This window comes from Bombyx mandarina, chromosome 13 (genome assembly GCF_030267445.1).
Source record: "Bombyx mandarina strain Sakado chromosome 13, ASM3026744v2".
In the NCBI taxonomy this organism is placed as follows: Eukaryota; Metazoa; Arthropoda; class Insecta; order Lepidoptera; family Bombycidae; genus Bombyx; species Bombyx mandarina.
Window position 1 is genome coordinate 11,766,682 of NC_143220.1, and position 16,444 is coordinate 11,783,125.

At 36.7% G+C, this 16,444-nt stretch overlaps 1 protein-coding gene across 1 annotated transcript; it reads right to left on the minus strand.

Moving 5' to 3' along the window:
- Window positions 1-10,704: 10,704 nt before the first annotated feature.
- On the minus strand, window positions 10,705-12,299 carry LOC114241716 (uncharacterized). The gene is made up of 2 exons (XM_028172641.2): window positions 12,071-12,299; window positions 10,705-11,869 (listed from the first exon to the last, which is right to left on the minus strand). The coding sequence occupies exons 1-2, from the start codon at window positions 12,159-12,161 to the stop codon at window positions 11,112-11,114; spliced, it is 849 nt and encodes a 282-aa protein (XP_028028442.2). The 5' UTR covers window positions 12,162-12,299; the 3' UTR covers window positions 10,705-11,111.
- Window positions 12,300-16,444: the final 4,145 nt, after the last annotated feature.

The window sequence follows — 16,444 nt, forward strand, 5'->3', positions numbered from 1 at the left end:
AAACTTTACGAATAACTCCTTCGCAAACGCCTCTGGGACTTTGTCACCTTTAAAGGCATTCTAGTCGAGGAACAGTTTCTATTCCACGCTAAACACTCGTGCGTCCATTACGTGCACCACCTTAAATATCAGAGCATATCTTAGCAAGACTCAACAAACGCAGGCACGTCCCCGCGAGAGCCCTCTTCTTCGATATCGCAAAGGCGTTCGACAAAGTCTGGCACAACAGTTTGATTTACAAACTGTACAAGATGGGCTCTATTGGTGGTAAGACCTCTAATGTAATAATGTCTATGGGCTCCAGTAACCACTTAACACCAGGTGGACTGTGAGCTCGTTCACCCATCTAAGCAATAAAAAAATAAGGCCAAATAAGCGTCACCCTCGATGAAGGAATGACATTCCACCCCCACATAAAGACAATACGTGACCGAGCTGCGTTCATACTCGGACATGCTAATCCGATGATATGCAAGTGATGTAAATTATCCCTTCGAAACATAATTCGGATATGGCGGTAGATTCTGCGAAGCACTACTCCTTGCTAGGGCCAATATTAGCAAACTCTCACTCAGGTTGCGCCCAGTGAGTTCACCCACCAGGCAGAGCGTAGCTGGAATAAGCCCTTAGACTTAGTGGTAGAGTTAACATTGTTATTTATATTTTGAATGAACAAGTGTGTTATACTGACATCTAAATTGAAATAAATGATTTTGAATTTGAATTCGAATTTGACCTCCAGCGAATAGGTAGGGAAAAAAAATTTACTTTCAGAAAGTAACATTAGAGTCAGGAATATAAAATTATCTGAACTACAAATATAATATGTAGGTTCAGGGCGATACAACGACATAACAAGTGCACTACACTGCCCCGGATACGAGTGACGCAGTAACAAGCTGATAAATTAAGTTTTTTTTAACTCGGATAACAAGCAGTGGTGGATTTACATTAGGGGCAGTCGGGGCAAGTTCCCAGGGCGGCAAATTTTTTAAGGCGGCAATATTTAGAAAGTAATTTTTTTTTTTTAGTTTTATCAAGATTCCTCAATATCAATTCTATTAATTCATAATTTTCTGTTTAATTGATAATTCAACAAATTCAATTCATCCATTATTTGTGAATTTAAATTTTGGAATTTTGGTAAAAATTTATAATCAAAATGATTTTTATCAATTTATTTCCTTGGACATTTAAAATAATAATCGATTTTTCTATTTTCTGGAATTAAAGAAACTTAATTAGTTTTTTTTTTATGTAATATAATTATGAGTCACCCTTAGTGCAAAATTTATAATTGTTATAAAAAAAAAACAAATATTTATTTATGTTTTTGGAATATGATAAAGTTTCTGCAATAAATTAGTTATTTTAATTTTGAAAAATAAAATATATAAACTATAAGTTTCGGTAAAATTCCAGTATTGGGGTAGATTTTTTTCCGGTGCCCAAGAGCGGCATTAAGTTTCAATCCGGCCCTGATAACAAAGTTGGATATATAATACTTGCTTTATTTAAATATGTACATCGATATGTCCGTAGGAAATCACTCACTGTTTTTATAGTTGGCCTTGTATCTTCTCTAACCCCAAATCATAGCATAGGACATATTAGACTGACAGGGTTAGCACTGTTAGGTAGTGGTGAAAGTTTGCACAGTACCTATCTGTATTTCACCATTCTATCTGCTTTTGGGCATTGGACAATAGCAATTACGTTATACGTATGCCCTCCAGTATCCACTTAACACTAAACCGGCTTTGAGCTCGTCTGTTTGTCTACGCAAAAAAAATGATTCAGCTATTATTTGTAGTTGCGATATACTACAAATACTACAAATGCATTAATTAATTTATAATTTACAAACTCTACATGTAAAGTTATAGCAATAGACTATATTTCCACTACCACTGAAATCTGTATACAGTGCAACTTGTATTTCTAGATACGTCCCTGCGCTAAAAAACCCTTTTGCGGCCTGTATCTTCACAGCGGATATTGTTTCTAAAAGCCACTTACCACTTCGAAACATATACATTTAGACTGAAGTAAATTAAAAAGGATATAGCTATTTTCCCATTTAGCTCGGAATTAGAAAAACACTTGAAGGGTTGACTTCAAACATGCCCTAGTCCTAAAACTCGTGCCCATTGTCTTCATGTGGCGCCGACCCTACATAATGTAGGATAAGGACAAGGAGAAGAAAGTGTCGTACACAGCAGTTATGCTTTTAAAAGTTAATATTACTTACATACTGAATCCGCTTGTAGCTAAGCGGAGTTTGAAATAGTCTGCCATATTACGCCTACTAAGAATAGTAATAATGTGGGCGAAGTTAAACCAATAGAATACTGACAAATACCAAAGTGAGCCAAAAAAATACTCAGCAATTTCAATCCTATTGATCATGGAGTCGTATAAGACACGTAGTGCAATTTACTTTTACTTCAAAGGGACGTTTTCCAATAGGCGTTGTAATTCTCTTCAACATGTTGTTACAGAGTAAAAGAACGTCGGCATAAATACCAGAATTATTTAAGGCGATATGTGTGACACATCATGCTTTAACTCTTGCGTGAATTAAAAATAGATAACCGATTTTTTTGGATGCGGTAGGACCTATTTTGTTGGCGTTGACTATATTTTGCTGTGTCATTTAAAACTGATGCAATAATTCTAAAATGCAGTCCTTAAATATTCGCGTCGCTGGAGAAATAGTCAGGCCAGTGATACCTAACCATGCGAGCTTACAATACGCCTTACCATATTAAATGCAAGTTGACGATTGCAATACGTTGGTATTTTACTCAGATACGATGCCTATTTTCCGATAAATCCCTAGTCGTATTTTATGACACTCAGGGAAATAGATACGGAAATGCTAGGCCAACACCAGACACCCAATATGAATCGGAGAATATTATAGGTTCTCACGCTCGGAAGCTTACGAAATAAGGTGAAAATATTCCTCTTTTTCTTCTTCTTTTTCTTTCAGCCCACAGACGTCCACTGCTGGAAATAGACCTCTCCCAAGCCTCACCACAGCTACTGCTGCTGCGCTGCATGCATCCAGCGGATTCCCGCGTCTCTCAACAGATCGTCTGTCCACCTTGTGGGAGGCGTACCCACATTATGTCCTCTGATACGCGGTCGCCACTCGAGATCTGTTCTGTGCCCCGGTCACTTTCGACCATTTCGACCTCGCAATCCTTGGGGCTATGTCGCTTACCATGGTTTTCCAGCGAAACTCCTCATTCGTGATTTGGTTTCGCATGATATCCTAGGCCTATCATATTCCCTCAAAGTCAACGACTACTTTTATATTACTTGATTAATATCAGTATTTAAACAATGCATCCTTTTAGCAGAATATAATTACGCTCAGACTACACTCAATGATAGAAAAATAGGTATATACCAAGAATAAAGACTGGGTAACATCACCATTGAAAGCTGAGAAGTCGCGCGCTTTCACGTGTACGTGTAATATACGTGTGACGTCATAAACACGTACAAACAATTCGGCGCTCCACCTGTAATGGCAGTCAGGCATTCCCGGGAGTGCGTTGCGCAATTTGTCCTTATAGTCGAATAGGGCATTTCTTTTGACCAAGTACCTGTTAGAGATGTGGGGGAATTTTATGGTTAAGTCGTAAAAGTTGACGGATGCGTTTCACAGAGGTCGCTAGGTATTCGCAGGTAAATATTTAAATTTATTTACCTACGTATAAACAACATGTAGTTTATATTGTAAATTTCTGACTATTACAATTAAAATAAAATGTATATTTAATTCTTTAAATAATTATATAATTTCCAATGCTTGGAATACTTTACCTACAATGCCGGTGGACACGATGTAAATGACAATAAAAAAAATACGAGATTAAAGCGCTAAAGTACCTATATTATAATTAATTATGTATTTGACTCCCGAAAACCAACAAAAATATTATAACCAAAACATAAACCAGTTAAAATGTATCATATTGTTGTTTTGTCTAATTCTTTTTTCCTACCTATGCTGATAGCCTTAAGAGGCTATATCAGCTTCTCCTTGGCGTGTAGGTGAGCTCACGGGGCTCAAACCGGGTGTGTTGCTAACACTGGCCCTAGCTAGATCAGTGCTTTGCAGAATCTACCACCGGATCGGAAACGCGACCCACTGAGAAGATCCGGGGAGAAACTGAGTGGGCTGAGTCTATGGGTTAATTTACTCATCGAGCCCTTCGCCGCAAGCGACGGGTTTGACGAGGACGGTGACCGGGATTATCTCTATATTCACAGAGTTCGTTTTGCTTTTTAATAACTACTCACGAACTACGTTAAATGGACAACGTTTTGTTTCATAATACTAATATTATATTAAATAGTAGGTAATTCCCCGGTTCGTTCGTCGTCCGTGTCCCAAGAGACAAACTGTCTCGAGTTTACAGTAATATAACTTTGTCCGGCAACGAAATGAAAGTAAAACACAAAATAAGATTATTTTTGCAAAATAGAAAGTAGTGTGTTGTTCGACGGTTACATTCTCGCTTCATAGAAAAATGAACGTAAAGAATTACTGCTTTTAAATAAGCGCTAACAAAGTTTTTAACCCAAGCATCTGTGTCGTAATGATTGAAAATGTTCTTGGAATTTTATTGCGATTTGCTTGAATACCGTTTGTTTGTTGATTTCTTTGTGTTACATCGATTCGTACGTTGTTGCCTCTTAGCAAATCCCTTCTCTCCTGGCTGAGCCTTTGCTCGCCCACCTGTCCTGGTGAAACTGGAAAAACCTCCGGGCACCAGTAATCCTTCAATACATTTTTTTTTGTTTTGTTTTTGTCGCCCTTACTTCAAAACTGCAATTGGAATATTTCCGAACGGAGCGCGTAATGTTAATAAATAATAGTATAAAAAAAATATTAAAAAAAACGCTTTTGTAGAAAATCCAACTAAAAAGTAGAAAACAAATTTTAATAAATTTGACTTAAAAGTGTGTAAGAAAAAATGATTTTATTGTAAAAAAAACGTGGGGTGCATGGTATCAGTAGTTATCAATATTTTATGAACAAATATGAGTAGAAGGGTTGTTTTGATAATATCCTGAAAAGCATATATTTTTTATTTCTATTTAGTTAAAAGCGTATTTATTTAGTTTTTTTAAACTATTATTTATTTTTTATTTTTAGTTGAATTTAAATTTTTTAATTTTAAATATTGTATTGTCATCGGTCCTTAATAAGTATGCCAAATTTCGAGTTAATCCGACGTTTTAAAGGGGTTCAAAATCATGTTCAAAGATTCCGTTACATACTGACATACATACATAGCCTGAAGCTAAAAAAAGCGTATTAAAAAAATCGGGGAAAATTCTATGCATACAATATTTAGATACATAATAACATGTAAATAGTAAAACTATACATATATAAATACATCCAGCATGACGAATCGTTAATTTCAACAAGCAAACATACGCCCTGGTTTGTTAAACTCTTCTTCGTAGCCGTTTAATAAAGCAAATAGCATAAGTATGTAAACCTTATTTCAAAACTATCATGCTCGGCTACATTGTCAGATAAACAATTCACTATTATTTAAATTCATTCGTGTTTACAAAACTGTTTAATGAAATTTCTCTCGACTGAAACATTTTGTTCTGCGGTCCCGGTTTATTTAACAACATAAATACTAAGTTAATTCAATCCGTTCTCGGTCTCAGCGATCCCTGATCCACTTATATTTACTCAATTGAAGAGCTGTATCAATATATAATTATCACGCAAAAGCAATTAGCAATGAGATATACTTTATCGATAAGAATAAAACATCAAAGTTATAATGGGTCGTCCTTTTAAACATAAACATAAGGCTATCACCAAATATCTCCTAGTTTATGTCAAATTACGACGAAATTAAAGGGGAAATTCAATTGATACTTATGACGGTTATGTCCTCCTACTATGTGCGTTGAAAATCTTTTATATGATAAAAATACTATGTCTTGGCTTTGGTATTTCGTGAACAATATTCTTCAAGACTGTATTTCAGAGCTTTTTGTATAAACTTTGTATAAATGATTACGATACAAATAAGATTTTTGGCAAAGATAATTAGACAGTCATCCATACTACCTGAAGCCACTGCGTTCATCCACAGTGCGTTTCCATCCGTACCATCCGGCTTTAGAATGAGCTCCTCTCCACGGTGTTTTCCGAACGATATCAATATCAATCTTTAAACGAGGCTTGTACGATTAAATGGTAGGCAGCGGCTTGGCTCTGCATTTCTGACGTCTATAAGCGACGGTACCAACTCACCATCAGGTGGGCCGTATGCTCGTCAGCCTAGAGGGACAAAAAAAAACACTAACTATGTTCTAACTCATATCAGGCGAGCCGTGTTCTCTTCCACCTATGCAAAAAATTCCAGCTTCAAACATAAACGTGATATTGCTTAGCGGCAGCGATAGGCAGGACGATGACACCTATCTATACTAATATATAAATCTACAGTGGTTTTTACGGATGTTCCGTTATAACTACTGAACCATGCATCCGATTGACTTGAAACTTGGTATCCATGTAGAAAATACATATACTTAATGGATAGGCTAATATTTATATGAGTGTTGGACTCCCTACACCAGTTGCGGGGACGTTAATGATGAGAATCTTTGTGGGGGGTGAGACATAATAATGCTAATTTTAAATACCCAGCGAAGCAGCCGGGTACAGCTAGTATTTTTATAAGTACATGCTGTTTTCATCACAACTATTATTATTTAAATGAAATAAATTTCAGTTTTCATTTTATAGCACGTAGTGTAGTAGCAACGAACAAAATAATAATATCAAGAATTTGCATAAATTGTTAACATTTTGGAGAATGATTACATAATGATTTTAATCGAAAAAAGTATTGAGCACATGTCGAAATAAATATTTACTTTTAAATATAAAATATATAATAATATAGTAATGCCAACATGTTGTTATTATTAAAAATGTAGGTAGATTTTTTTCTATGTCCATCAATCCTAAATATACCCTTAAGTTCTCTACCTTATTCCATGTTATATTTACATAGTTAGGGAGCTTATCGTGCTTATTAAAACGAAGCAGCTTATAAAATTTAATTAAATAAAATAAGCAAATTGAAGTCGCGGAGCAAGCTGAGCAGAGCTGATGTATGCGAAGTAGGAGATAAAAAAAAAACAAAAATATGTATCGATGATCTAATATTATTTTTAAGAAAATGATTTTTGTACTCCTTTAAATATTTCACGGGAACCTACGATCTGTTCGACAGGCGAAGCTCTTAGCAGCGTAAATACATTGATTTTTTAAGTTTATAATTAACTAGCGGCCTGCTCCAGCTTCGCTCGGGTCTTTAACAAAAATTTCAACGATATTTGACGTTGTTTTATTTTATAAATAAAAGAACACTTATTGTGGCATAACTATAATACTTAGACATATGCTGTTGCAACATTTTTTGTAAAGAATAATGTGTTCTACAAAGTCGTAGTACATTATTTTATTCTACCAACAATACTTTTCGCAGGGCACGCGATGTAAAGAATATTTTAGGTAATTTTTTTATACCTTGGGTTACATTATTGGAGTTTTAGTAAGGATCCCTATTTTTTTTAAAAAAAGATTATGGCCTATGCCACTTGGGAATAGTGTAGCTTCCAAACAGTGAAAGAATTTTTAAAATCGGTTCAGTAGTTTCGGAGCCTATTCAATACAAACAAACAAACAAATCTTTCCACTTTATAATATTAAGTATAGAAGTATAGATATATCCTAAGTTCTAAGACCTATGTCCATCCGCATAGCATTAATCCACTACCGCACTGTGGTTGCACTAAATTAGAATGAGGTGAGCGACCGGCTGACGTCATACGCAAATTCCCACTATATTTTGGGATTAATTAATAGAGCCAGCCAGGAGTCCCATTTATCTCGGTTGCACCGGACTCATTCTACTTCCAGTAGACGTGGCTTACAATGCTAATTTGTGTGACAAGATTACAGAGTTACGATTTAGTGTCCCCCAAATTCCAGGAGCTTGATTCAACAAAAAACGAACAGGCTCAACAATATTATTTAGTATAGTACAGAATTTACAGAATTTATAATTTAATTCATAATTCAATTAAATTTAATCGATAAGCTTGGCAAAGTAGGGTTGTCGCCTCAATATTTTAAAATTAGAAACGTATTATTAGTTAATCTATAAATGTCAATATTATAAAAAAAAAGTTGGACATATCTTACAGCACACCTCAGTTACTGGAACCCGCAAAAACATGAAAGTCACACAAACGGTACACATGATTTCTTCGTACCTATTCGTACTAAATAGGGTAAATGACAGAAAAATTGCAACGCTTTCAACCAGAAGCTTGTTTAATACACTATAAAATTCACTAGAAACTAAACACTCCCATTAATGTTATTGAAAATTTATATTTATATTAAATCACGAAACAATGACAAATAGTATTAAATTATATCAAATTAAAATAACAAAATATTTTATTTATCAATATTTTAAAGTGACGCTATAATCAACCTATGCGTCTCAAGTGTTTTTAGAAAAATAAAAGGTAATTAAAATTAATTTATCAAAAATAAAAATAAAACTTAAGACCTCTGTTTAATCAAGCAACGATAGCAATACCGAAACATTTTAAAACTATCAAAAACACAAACATAACTATTTAAACAAATCATTATTTTGTTTGTAACAAATATATTTTCCAGGTACAAAGAAAATTCAAAATTAAGAAAAACAGTCTTTGAACTGTCGCTCTTGGCTTTTAATGTTTTCGATTTTTCTCAGAAAACATCATTTGGGGTATTATATTTATTACCTTTGCTACGGACTTAATGATTATGACGTATTATAACGGCTAGAAATCACGATATGATATCTGGCACAAATCATGAATACAATCAGACTTAAAGTGTGGGACAACTGCCATTACAATACAAGTGATTGATATAAGAGAGAGAGAGAGAGAGAGAAAGACAGAAAGACAGAGAGAAAGAGACAGAGAATACACTTCATTGCACACCAAATCACAATTAACATTAGAAAACAATCAACAAGCAGATACATTAGGTAGGTGTAGTAACTTTTTTGAACGTTGTTACCAACAAATACAACAATAAGAATTCACCTCAAATGCGTCACACATTCGCGTACTCATTTCTTGATCGACACAATGAAGGTTCAAATTGAAGAGACGATCGAAGGTCTTTAGGTCATTGCCATAGTCACTGTTAGGCGGATTACACAGCGATCAATCACTGAAGTATTCAAGAATTACCCGAATTACCCTCAATTACCCTTTTATAAATTTAAGCCTTCCGAACCAGTAAGACCCTGTAAGCGTACAGGTCATTACCCTTTCCGTGAGAGCTGACTTAATAAATATTAATCGTTGAATCGTGATGTCGAAGAAATAATCAATACGAAAATCTGTTATCTATAAAGTTTCATCAATGCTCAAACAATACAAAGTAAACTTAATTTCTCTCTGCAATAAAATTGAAAACGCTATGAAAGACAAAATAAAAGTTATCGCCTGCAGTATTGAGTCAGAGCAATTGCCTCGGGTATTCCCTGCGTCCAATGTTTACTTGCTTCCTCATATTCTGAGTCAAGACTGTAAATGCGTTCTTACTGTATGCAGTATCGTAAGTGTCTTTGAAATAAATAAAAACTTTAATCCATCTAATAGATAGTTTATAAGATGTTTTATTAGAAGTTTTCAACGTAACTACCAACGAATCCAAGATGAATTAATTGAAACTCGGAACAATGATCGATGACAATACAATAAATTTATTTAATTTAATATTTTTAAAATTTTTATCTTTATTTATATTTAAAATTATAGTAAATGTAAATATATTTAAACGGAAACAGAAGATGGAGTGACATGATTTCTGAAGTGGGTTCTCAAATAGGGACACACGCTAGGTAAATTACTAGTGAAATCACATTTTAACGTTATTATAGACTGGTAATTTCTCCAAAATATATGTCGTTCTTCTGGAAGTTTCTAAGGGATATATGCTCGTCCATCCGTCTAGTTTTTTTTTTTTTTTTTTTTTTTTTTTTCCCCTACCTATGCTGATAGCCTTGAGAGGCTATTTCAGCTTCACCCTAACGTTTGTAGGTGAGCTCGCGGGGCTCAACCGGAGAGTTGGTAACACTGACCCTAGCAAGAGCAGTGCTTCGCAGAATCTACCACCGGATCGGAAACGCGACCCACTGAGAAGATCCGGCGAGAAACTCAGTGGGCTGTGTCTATGGGTTAGTTCGCTCGTCGAGCCCTTCGTCGCAAGCGACGGGTTCGACGAGGACGGTGACCGGTGCTTGTGGTGCCTAAAAGCACCGTTAATGGATCAGCAGTTTATTAAAAATCCTAATTATATTTATTAAATCAAAAAATCTACTTCATCATCTAATTTTCGCGCACAATATACTAGTTGAAGTGAAATAAATCAGTGCAGAATAACAACGCCCTGAACATTTGACCATTAAGACACATTAAAGCTCTTTGAAATGCAAATTACGAAGTTCGTAGACAGCATTTTTTCAAGAAAAACTATGCTCATATGCATGCATGCAATATCGACTTTGTGTAGACAGACAGTAGCAGACATGCAGGTAAATAAACAAGATCTGTTTGCTATCTCATTAAATTATATTCAAAAAGTAGATTCAATCAACATTTAAAATATTGCTTAAATTATTCAACAATAAAATATAATTACCACATAATATATACCTATATATATGTATACATATTTAGTTAACAGTTATTACTTACTCTAACTAAACACCATATTTTTTTTATTGTTTCGATTGGTGGACGAGCTCAGAGCCCACCTGGTGTTAAGTGGTTACTGGAGCCCATCGACATCTACAACGTAAATGCGCCACCCACCTTGAGATATAAGTTCTAAAATCTCACTATAGCTACAACGGCTGCCCCACCCTTCAAACCGAAAGGCATTACTGCTTCACGGCAGAAATAGGCAGGGCGGTGGTACCTACCCGCGCGGACTCACAAGAGGTCCTACCACCAGTAAAAAAATCCTAATACTTTCCTTTATTAATGAGACCGTATGGCCTTAAGAAATACGACGGTATTGTAGAAGGCACTATGAGACGACCGATCAACGACAAATCTTTTATGACGCTCTTTGAACCCGTACCAAAGTAATAAGCTTGGATCACGAGTTTCGAACAGTAACTAGGATTCGTTGACCAAATATCAGTGGTCAATTGATACGTAATATGCTTAACCTTCTTCTCCCCGCCTGAAGGATTGTAGTATGTACGGTCGGCCCAACGCGCAGCCATGACTGCCGCCTCAGCGTCTGTACAACGGTAAACGGTTGTCCAATCCGAAGCGTGCATATCGAACCATTGGTCTTTAGGCACCTGTCTATTGTTGTCCGGTATGCCAAGCTCCCAACCATCTCCGCCGGGCATTTCTAAAACCCAGTAATCCGATGTCATAATCGCGGCATGCCCAATCAATCCCCCAACACCTCTACCCGTAATCAAAATGTCTCCTTTCTTGACCGTATTAATGAACTCTCTCTTGTTATCCACCGTGCTGCGCTTGCTGATTTTCCTTTGGAACAGCGACTCCTGAGTATCAGACAGGATCCCGAAGTTGTTCATAACAAGCCAATCATGGTAATTAATCGGTTGGCTGCCGTTCAAAGACCTGTACTCTTTGTAAATGTCTCTGAAGATATCCCTTTCATCTTTCCCGAAAGATTCCAATGAATATTTTTCGGAATTGATTATTCCCATGCTGACGCCGGTGCGATAGGCTTCTGAAACTGGAAACGATAAATTACAACGACCGGTATTTTTACTGAACATTTGTTCGAAATTCGGACTTGAAAAAAACGTGACGAATTAACGCGTTGGTCACGGTAGGTATGTTTGAATATATACGTATGTCCATCTTTAAAACTGATAAAAGCCGAGTAGATCACATGAAGCCTATAAATAATTACAAAATTAAATAATTCACTTACCATTGTTGTAAATATCGCAACTGACCAACTGAGAAGCTGATTCTAGCAACATTAGTACTATCAGCCCCCCAAAATTGAGTACTGTCTTCATATTGTATTTTGATACACTAGTAATCAATCTTACTGAACATGAATATTTATATAAAGGTCTAACTTAACTCTTAATGTACAAGGGGATGTCCTGAAGATAGCAGTTGTTTTGCGAAATAATTGACTCAGACAAACATCAAGAATCACATTGGCGCTCGCGTTTGTTCTTACGGTTTTAATTAAGCCAACAATCTGTTGCAATAAAGGCGGGGTTAAACTCCGAGCGACATAATTACGTTTTAAAAGATAAGCGATTTTGTTATTATTTATTTTAAAATCAACTTATCACTGTTACTTTGTTGTTTATATTGAATTTATCTCTCTGTTCGACAAGCGAATCTCCCAAGGGCCGAAGGTCAATCTGTCAACAGTTATCGGCTGTTTGAAGATGTGATTGACTTGGCATCCCAAATACGACCATGGTATTTATTTTATTTTATTTTTTATTGCTTAGATGGGTGGACGAGCTCACAGCCCACCTGGTGTTAAATGGCTGCTGGACCCCTTAGACATCTACAATTTAAATGCGCTACCCACCTTGGGATATAAGTTCTTAGGTCTCAAGTATAGTTACAACGGCTGCTCCACCCTTCAAACCGAAACGCATTACTGCTTCACGGCAGAAATAGGCAGATTGGTGCTACCTACCCGTGCGGACTCCCAAAAGGTCCTACCACCAGTAATATTATTGGTTAGTTAGTTAAATTATTGGTTAGTGAAACTGAAATTTGATATCTTTATGAATGAATTCCTAATGTCCTTGTTATCATCAAAAAGTCATGTGACTAACACATATGTAGATTAGGCATTGAATGCACGCCTTGCACGCCAGACCAACTGGTGGTTGGGCGTTGCCAAGGGAACTCCTGGACCCCCCTGCTGTGTATAGTCGGTCTAACCGGAGTAATATGAGTCCACAACACGGAGTCAGCGGCAGGCTCTACGCTAACTATGTGCTGATTGTTCACGCTGCCCAGGACTCAAGTCCCACATTATTATGTTTATATTTCGATGCGGCTGTGGCCGTGCATGCATACGCCCTAGTTTACCCGACTTTACATCACCCTTGCTCCGTGCAGCCAGAAGAATATGCCCAAATGGCCGTGGCCATACACATACAACCTTCCCACCTAAATTACCCTGCTTCACATCACCCTTGCTCCGTGCAGCAAGAAGGATACGCCCAGGTAGAGGGGTTCGCCCCGAGGCCCGTTCCGTGCCCCGTAAGGATGCACGACGATCCCGGTATATACTGCACCGATTCCACACAATGTGAGATAAGGGCAAGAGAACAACGAAGATTTTAAGAAGTCAAGACAAGGTTGCGAATAGGAACTACATAATAATATACCTTACGCTCCCACAACGCATCCAATTTTCCTTATAGAGATATTTAAAAGTATTAATAGCTTCCTCATCATCAAACTGATTACGTTCCGGTTTTCATACAAACGTTTTATTTAATATAATTTGCTCAAATAAATATACGAAACATATTTATAGCAAGAAAATTAGGCGTAAAATCCTTGCGTCACTGAGTTTTCTCTTTTCTTTAAAATATATAGCTATTGGGGCCTGAGTGTACTTGTTTTTATCACGTGTTTGTGTAATAGTGAGTGATGGACTATAGGCAGATGAGCTTACAATCCACTAGGTGGTGCTTTGCAGTTACCGGAACCTAGAAAATCAAAACGCAAATGCCACTCCTCTCATGGACGTCTTATGTCGAAGTCTCAATTGAAGTGAATAACGTTCCTAATAAGCTGGACTACATGAATGCATCGCGGCAGAAATAGGCAGACATTCAAATAGGTTTGAAGGGTGGGGCAGCCGTTGTAACTATACTGAGACCTTAGAGCTTATATCTCAAGGTGGGTGGCGCATTTACGTTGTAGATGTCTATGGGCTCCAGTAACCACTTAACACTAGGTGGGCTGTGAGCTCGTCCATTCACCTAAGCAATAAAAAATAAATAAATAAAAGCAGAATTCCCATATAAGAATAGTTCCTAAACAAAATACCGCCTTACCTTAGATTTGTCCGTTTATCTCATAGATACAAGCTTCTGCTCTCTGAACATTTCCGGTACGAATACAAACTAGATAGATACGAAGATCTCACAATTCCCCAGAGACTCACAGGTAGTTCGAAATGTCATCGAACGTGGTTCAGACGCTGCTGAAATCCGGTATCGCCAGGAGACCATCGAGAATTTGCCAAATTGCATTCACTCTTGGATCATTAATAGAGAAGACGATGACTAAATGTAAAATAAAATTTATTGTTTATTAAATACTATTTATTACATACTAATTTTAATAATAAAAAATATATATTTAATACTAACTTCACCCCGCGGCGTCACCCGCAATCGTAAAGTAGCCTAAGTTACTCCTTATATCATCAGCTACCTATCAGTGAAAGTCCCATCAAAATCGGTCCAGCCGTTCTAGAGATTAGGCGGAACAAACAGACAGACAGACAGACAGACAAACAGACAGACAAAATTTAAAAAAAATGTTAATTTGGTATATGTACCGTATATACATACTTACTCATTTAGTAAAAAGTGGTTATTTTATTATTACAAACAGACACTCCAATTTTATTTATTTGTATAGATTGGCACGCGTAGGTACTCTATTATTCCGTAATGTATAGAATACAAATATGTTTTGAAACTACTTATGCTTCACTTGACAGAACTATGACAAACTTTTCCTGGAGTGCCAATAACAAAATTTAAACGTAGCAAAATTATAGACAAATAGCCAATTTAAATTTTTATGTATATAGAAAATAGACGGTAGCAACTATTGTTTGTTTGTTCAGACTGGCATTAGTAGAGCACTGGAGCACTCCACTTGAAGTACTTAGTTATGTTATTGTTATCTATACTAGGTAACCTATCGAGTTTCAAAACGTATTCATGCATCAATATTATGGCGAACATATTCATGCAACAATTTTGAAATAAAATTTTGCGGATTTTTTTAAGCTATTGCATAGATTTTATCGCGGGCTTTGAGCGCGGCGACTGAATCAAGAAATTCCGTAACGAAAATAACCTGACACCCCCACTACGCCTACTATGTAGCTCGCGTTCAACACATTCACACATTGCGCTTGTGTATAAGCGCGTGGCGTGACGTCATACTGCATGCGCATCATGAGAAGTCTGCCCATCTCTCTCTCGCGCGGTCTAGCTTATGAGTGTGAAGGGGACAGTTAATGTTTTATTAATGTTTAATATAGCGTGGTCTTGTTTTATTATTGTTTTAATATTAAATTTTTCTCTCTCTCTTCGATCGGTTCCTCACTGCTGAGGATCGTGACTCCGTCCGATTTCGTCAACCAACTGTCTCCATCGATCCCGCCCTGCAGCCCGGTGGAGTGCGTCGCTGATAGGTATCCCCAGTTCCTCCGCTATTTGGTCCGACCATCGTTTGGGACCTCTACCCCTAGGCCTTTTTCCCTCTATTTATAATATTAAATTATCATTGTCTAATTATAATTGCATAAGTTGATAAAAAATGCTATGCAATAGCTTTACCGCGGCAGTTCCCGAGTGCCACACGTTTGTTTTTTGCTACACTTTGCTATTTTTGCCTTTTGACTACTAAAATGATGTTATACAATTACGTTACTTCGATTATGCTACCAATAAGTTAGATTGAAAGGTTTATTATATGTTTGAAATAATACGCAAGGATGATCTGAGAAAGCTTTGTTTTATTTGAAACATATTTATAGCCGTTTTAAGTCAAAAAACCTTAAATTTTTGACCTTATTCAAATTAAGAGAAAATAGTTAAAAACATTTTGTCCATACACTTTTCCATGTGACCAGGATGGCTATTAACATTTCGACAATATAAAAATAAAAATCTAATTACAGGCCGGTGAAGTGGGTACCGCGAGACGGCTGATGTTTTTCAGAGCCTTCGATTCGACTCAAAGGCTCCATCGGCCAGGCGTCCTTGGGTTTTTATTTTTTATTCCTTAGATGGGTGGACGAGCTCACAGCCCACCTGGTGTTAAATGGTTACTGGAGTCCATAGACATTAACCACGTAAATGCGCCACCTAGCTTGGGGTATAAGTTCTAAGGTCTCAGTATAGTTAATTACAACGGCTGCCCCACACTTCATACCGAAACACATTACTGCTTCACGGCAGAAATAGGTGCGGTAGTGGTCTCTGCCCGTGCGGACTCACAAGAGGTCCTACCACCAGTAATAACTGGTAATGTAAATAAATTTATAAAATGAACTGCGCTATCTGGT

Coding starts and splice junctions, on each gene's coding strand:
- LOC114241716 (XM_028172641.2), bottom strand. CDS start 12,161: ATGAAGACAGTACTCAATTTTGGGGGGCTGATAGTACTAATGTTGCTA. Junction 11,870..12,070: donor TTGCGATATTTACAACAATG/GTAAGTGAATTA, acceptor TATCGTTTCCAG/TTTCAGAAGCCTATCGCACC.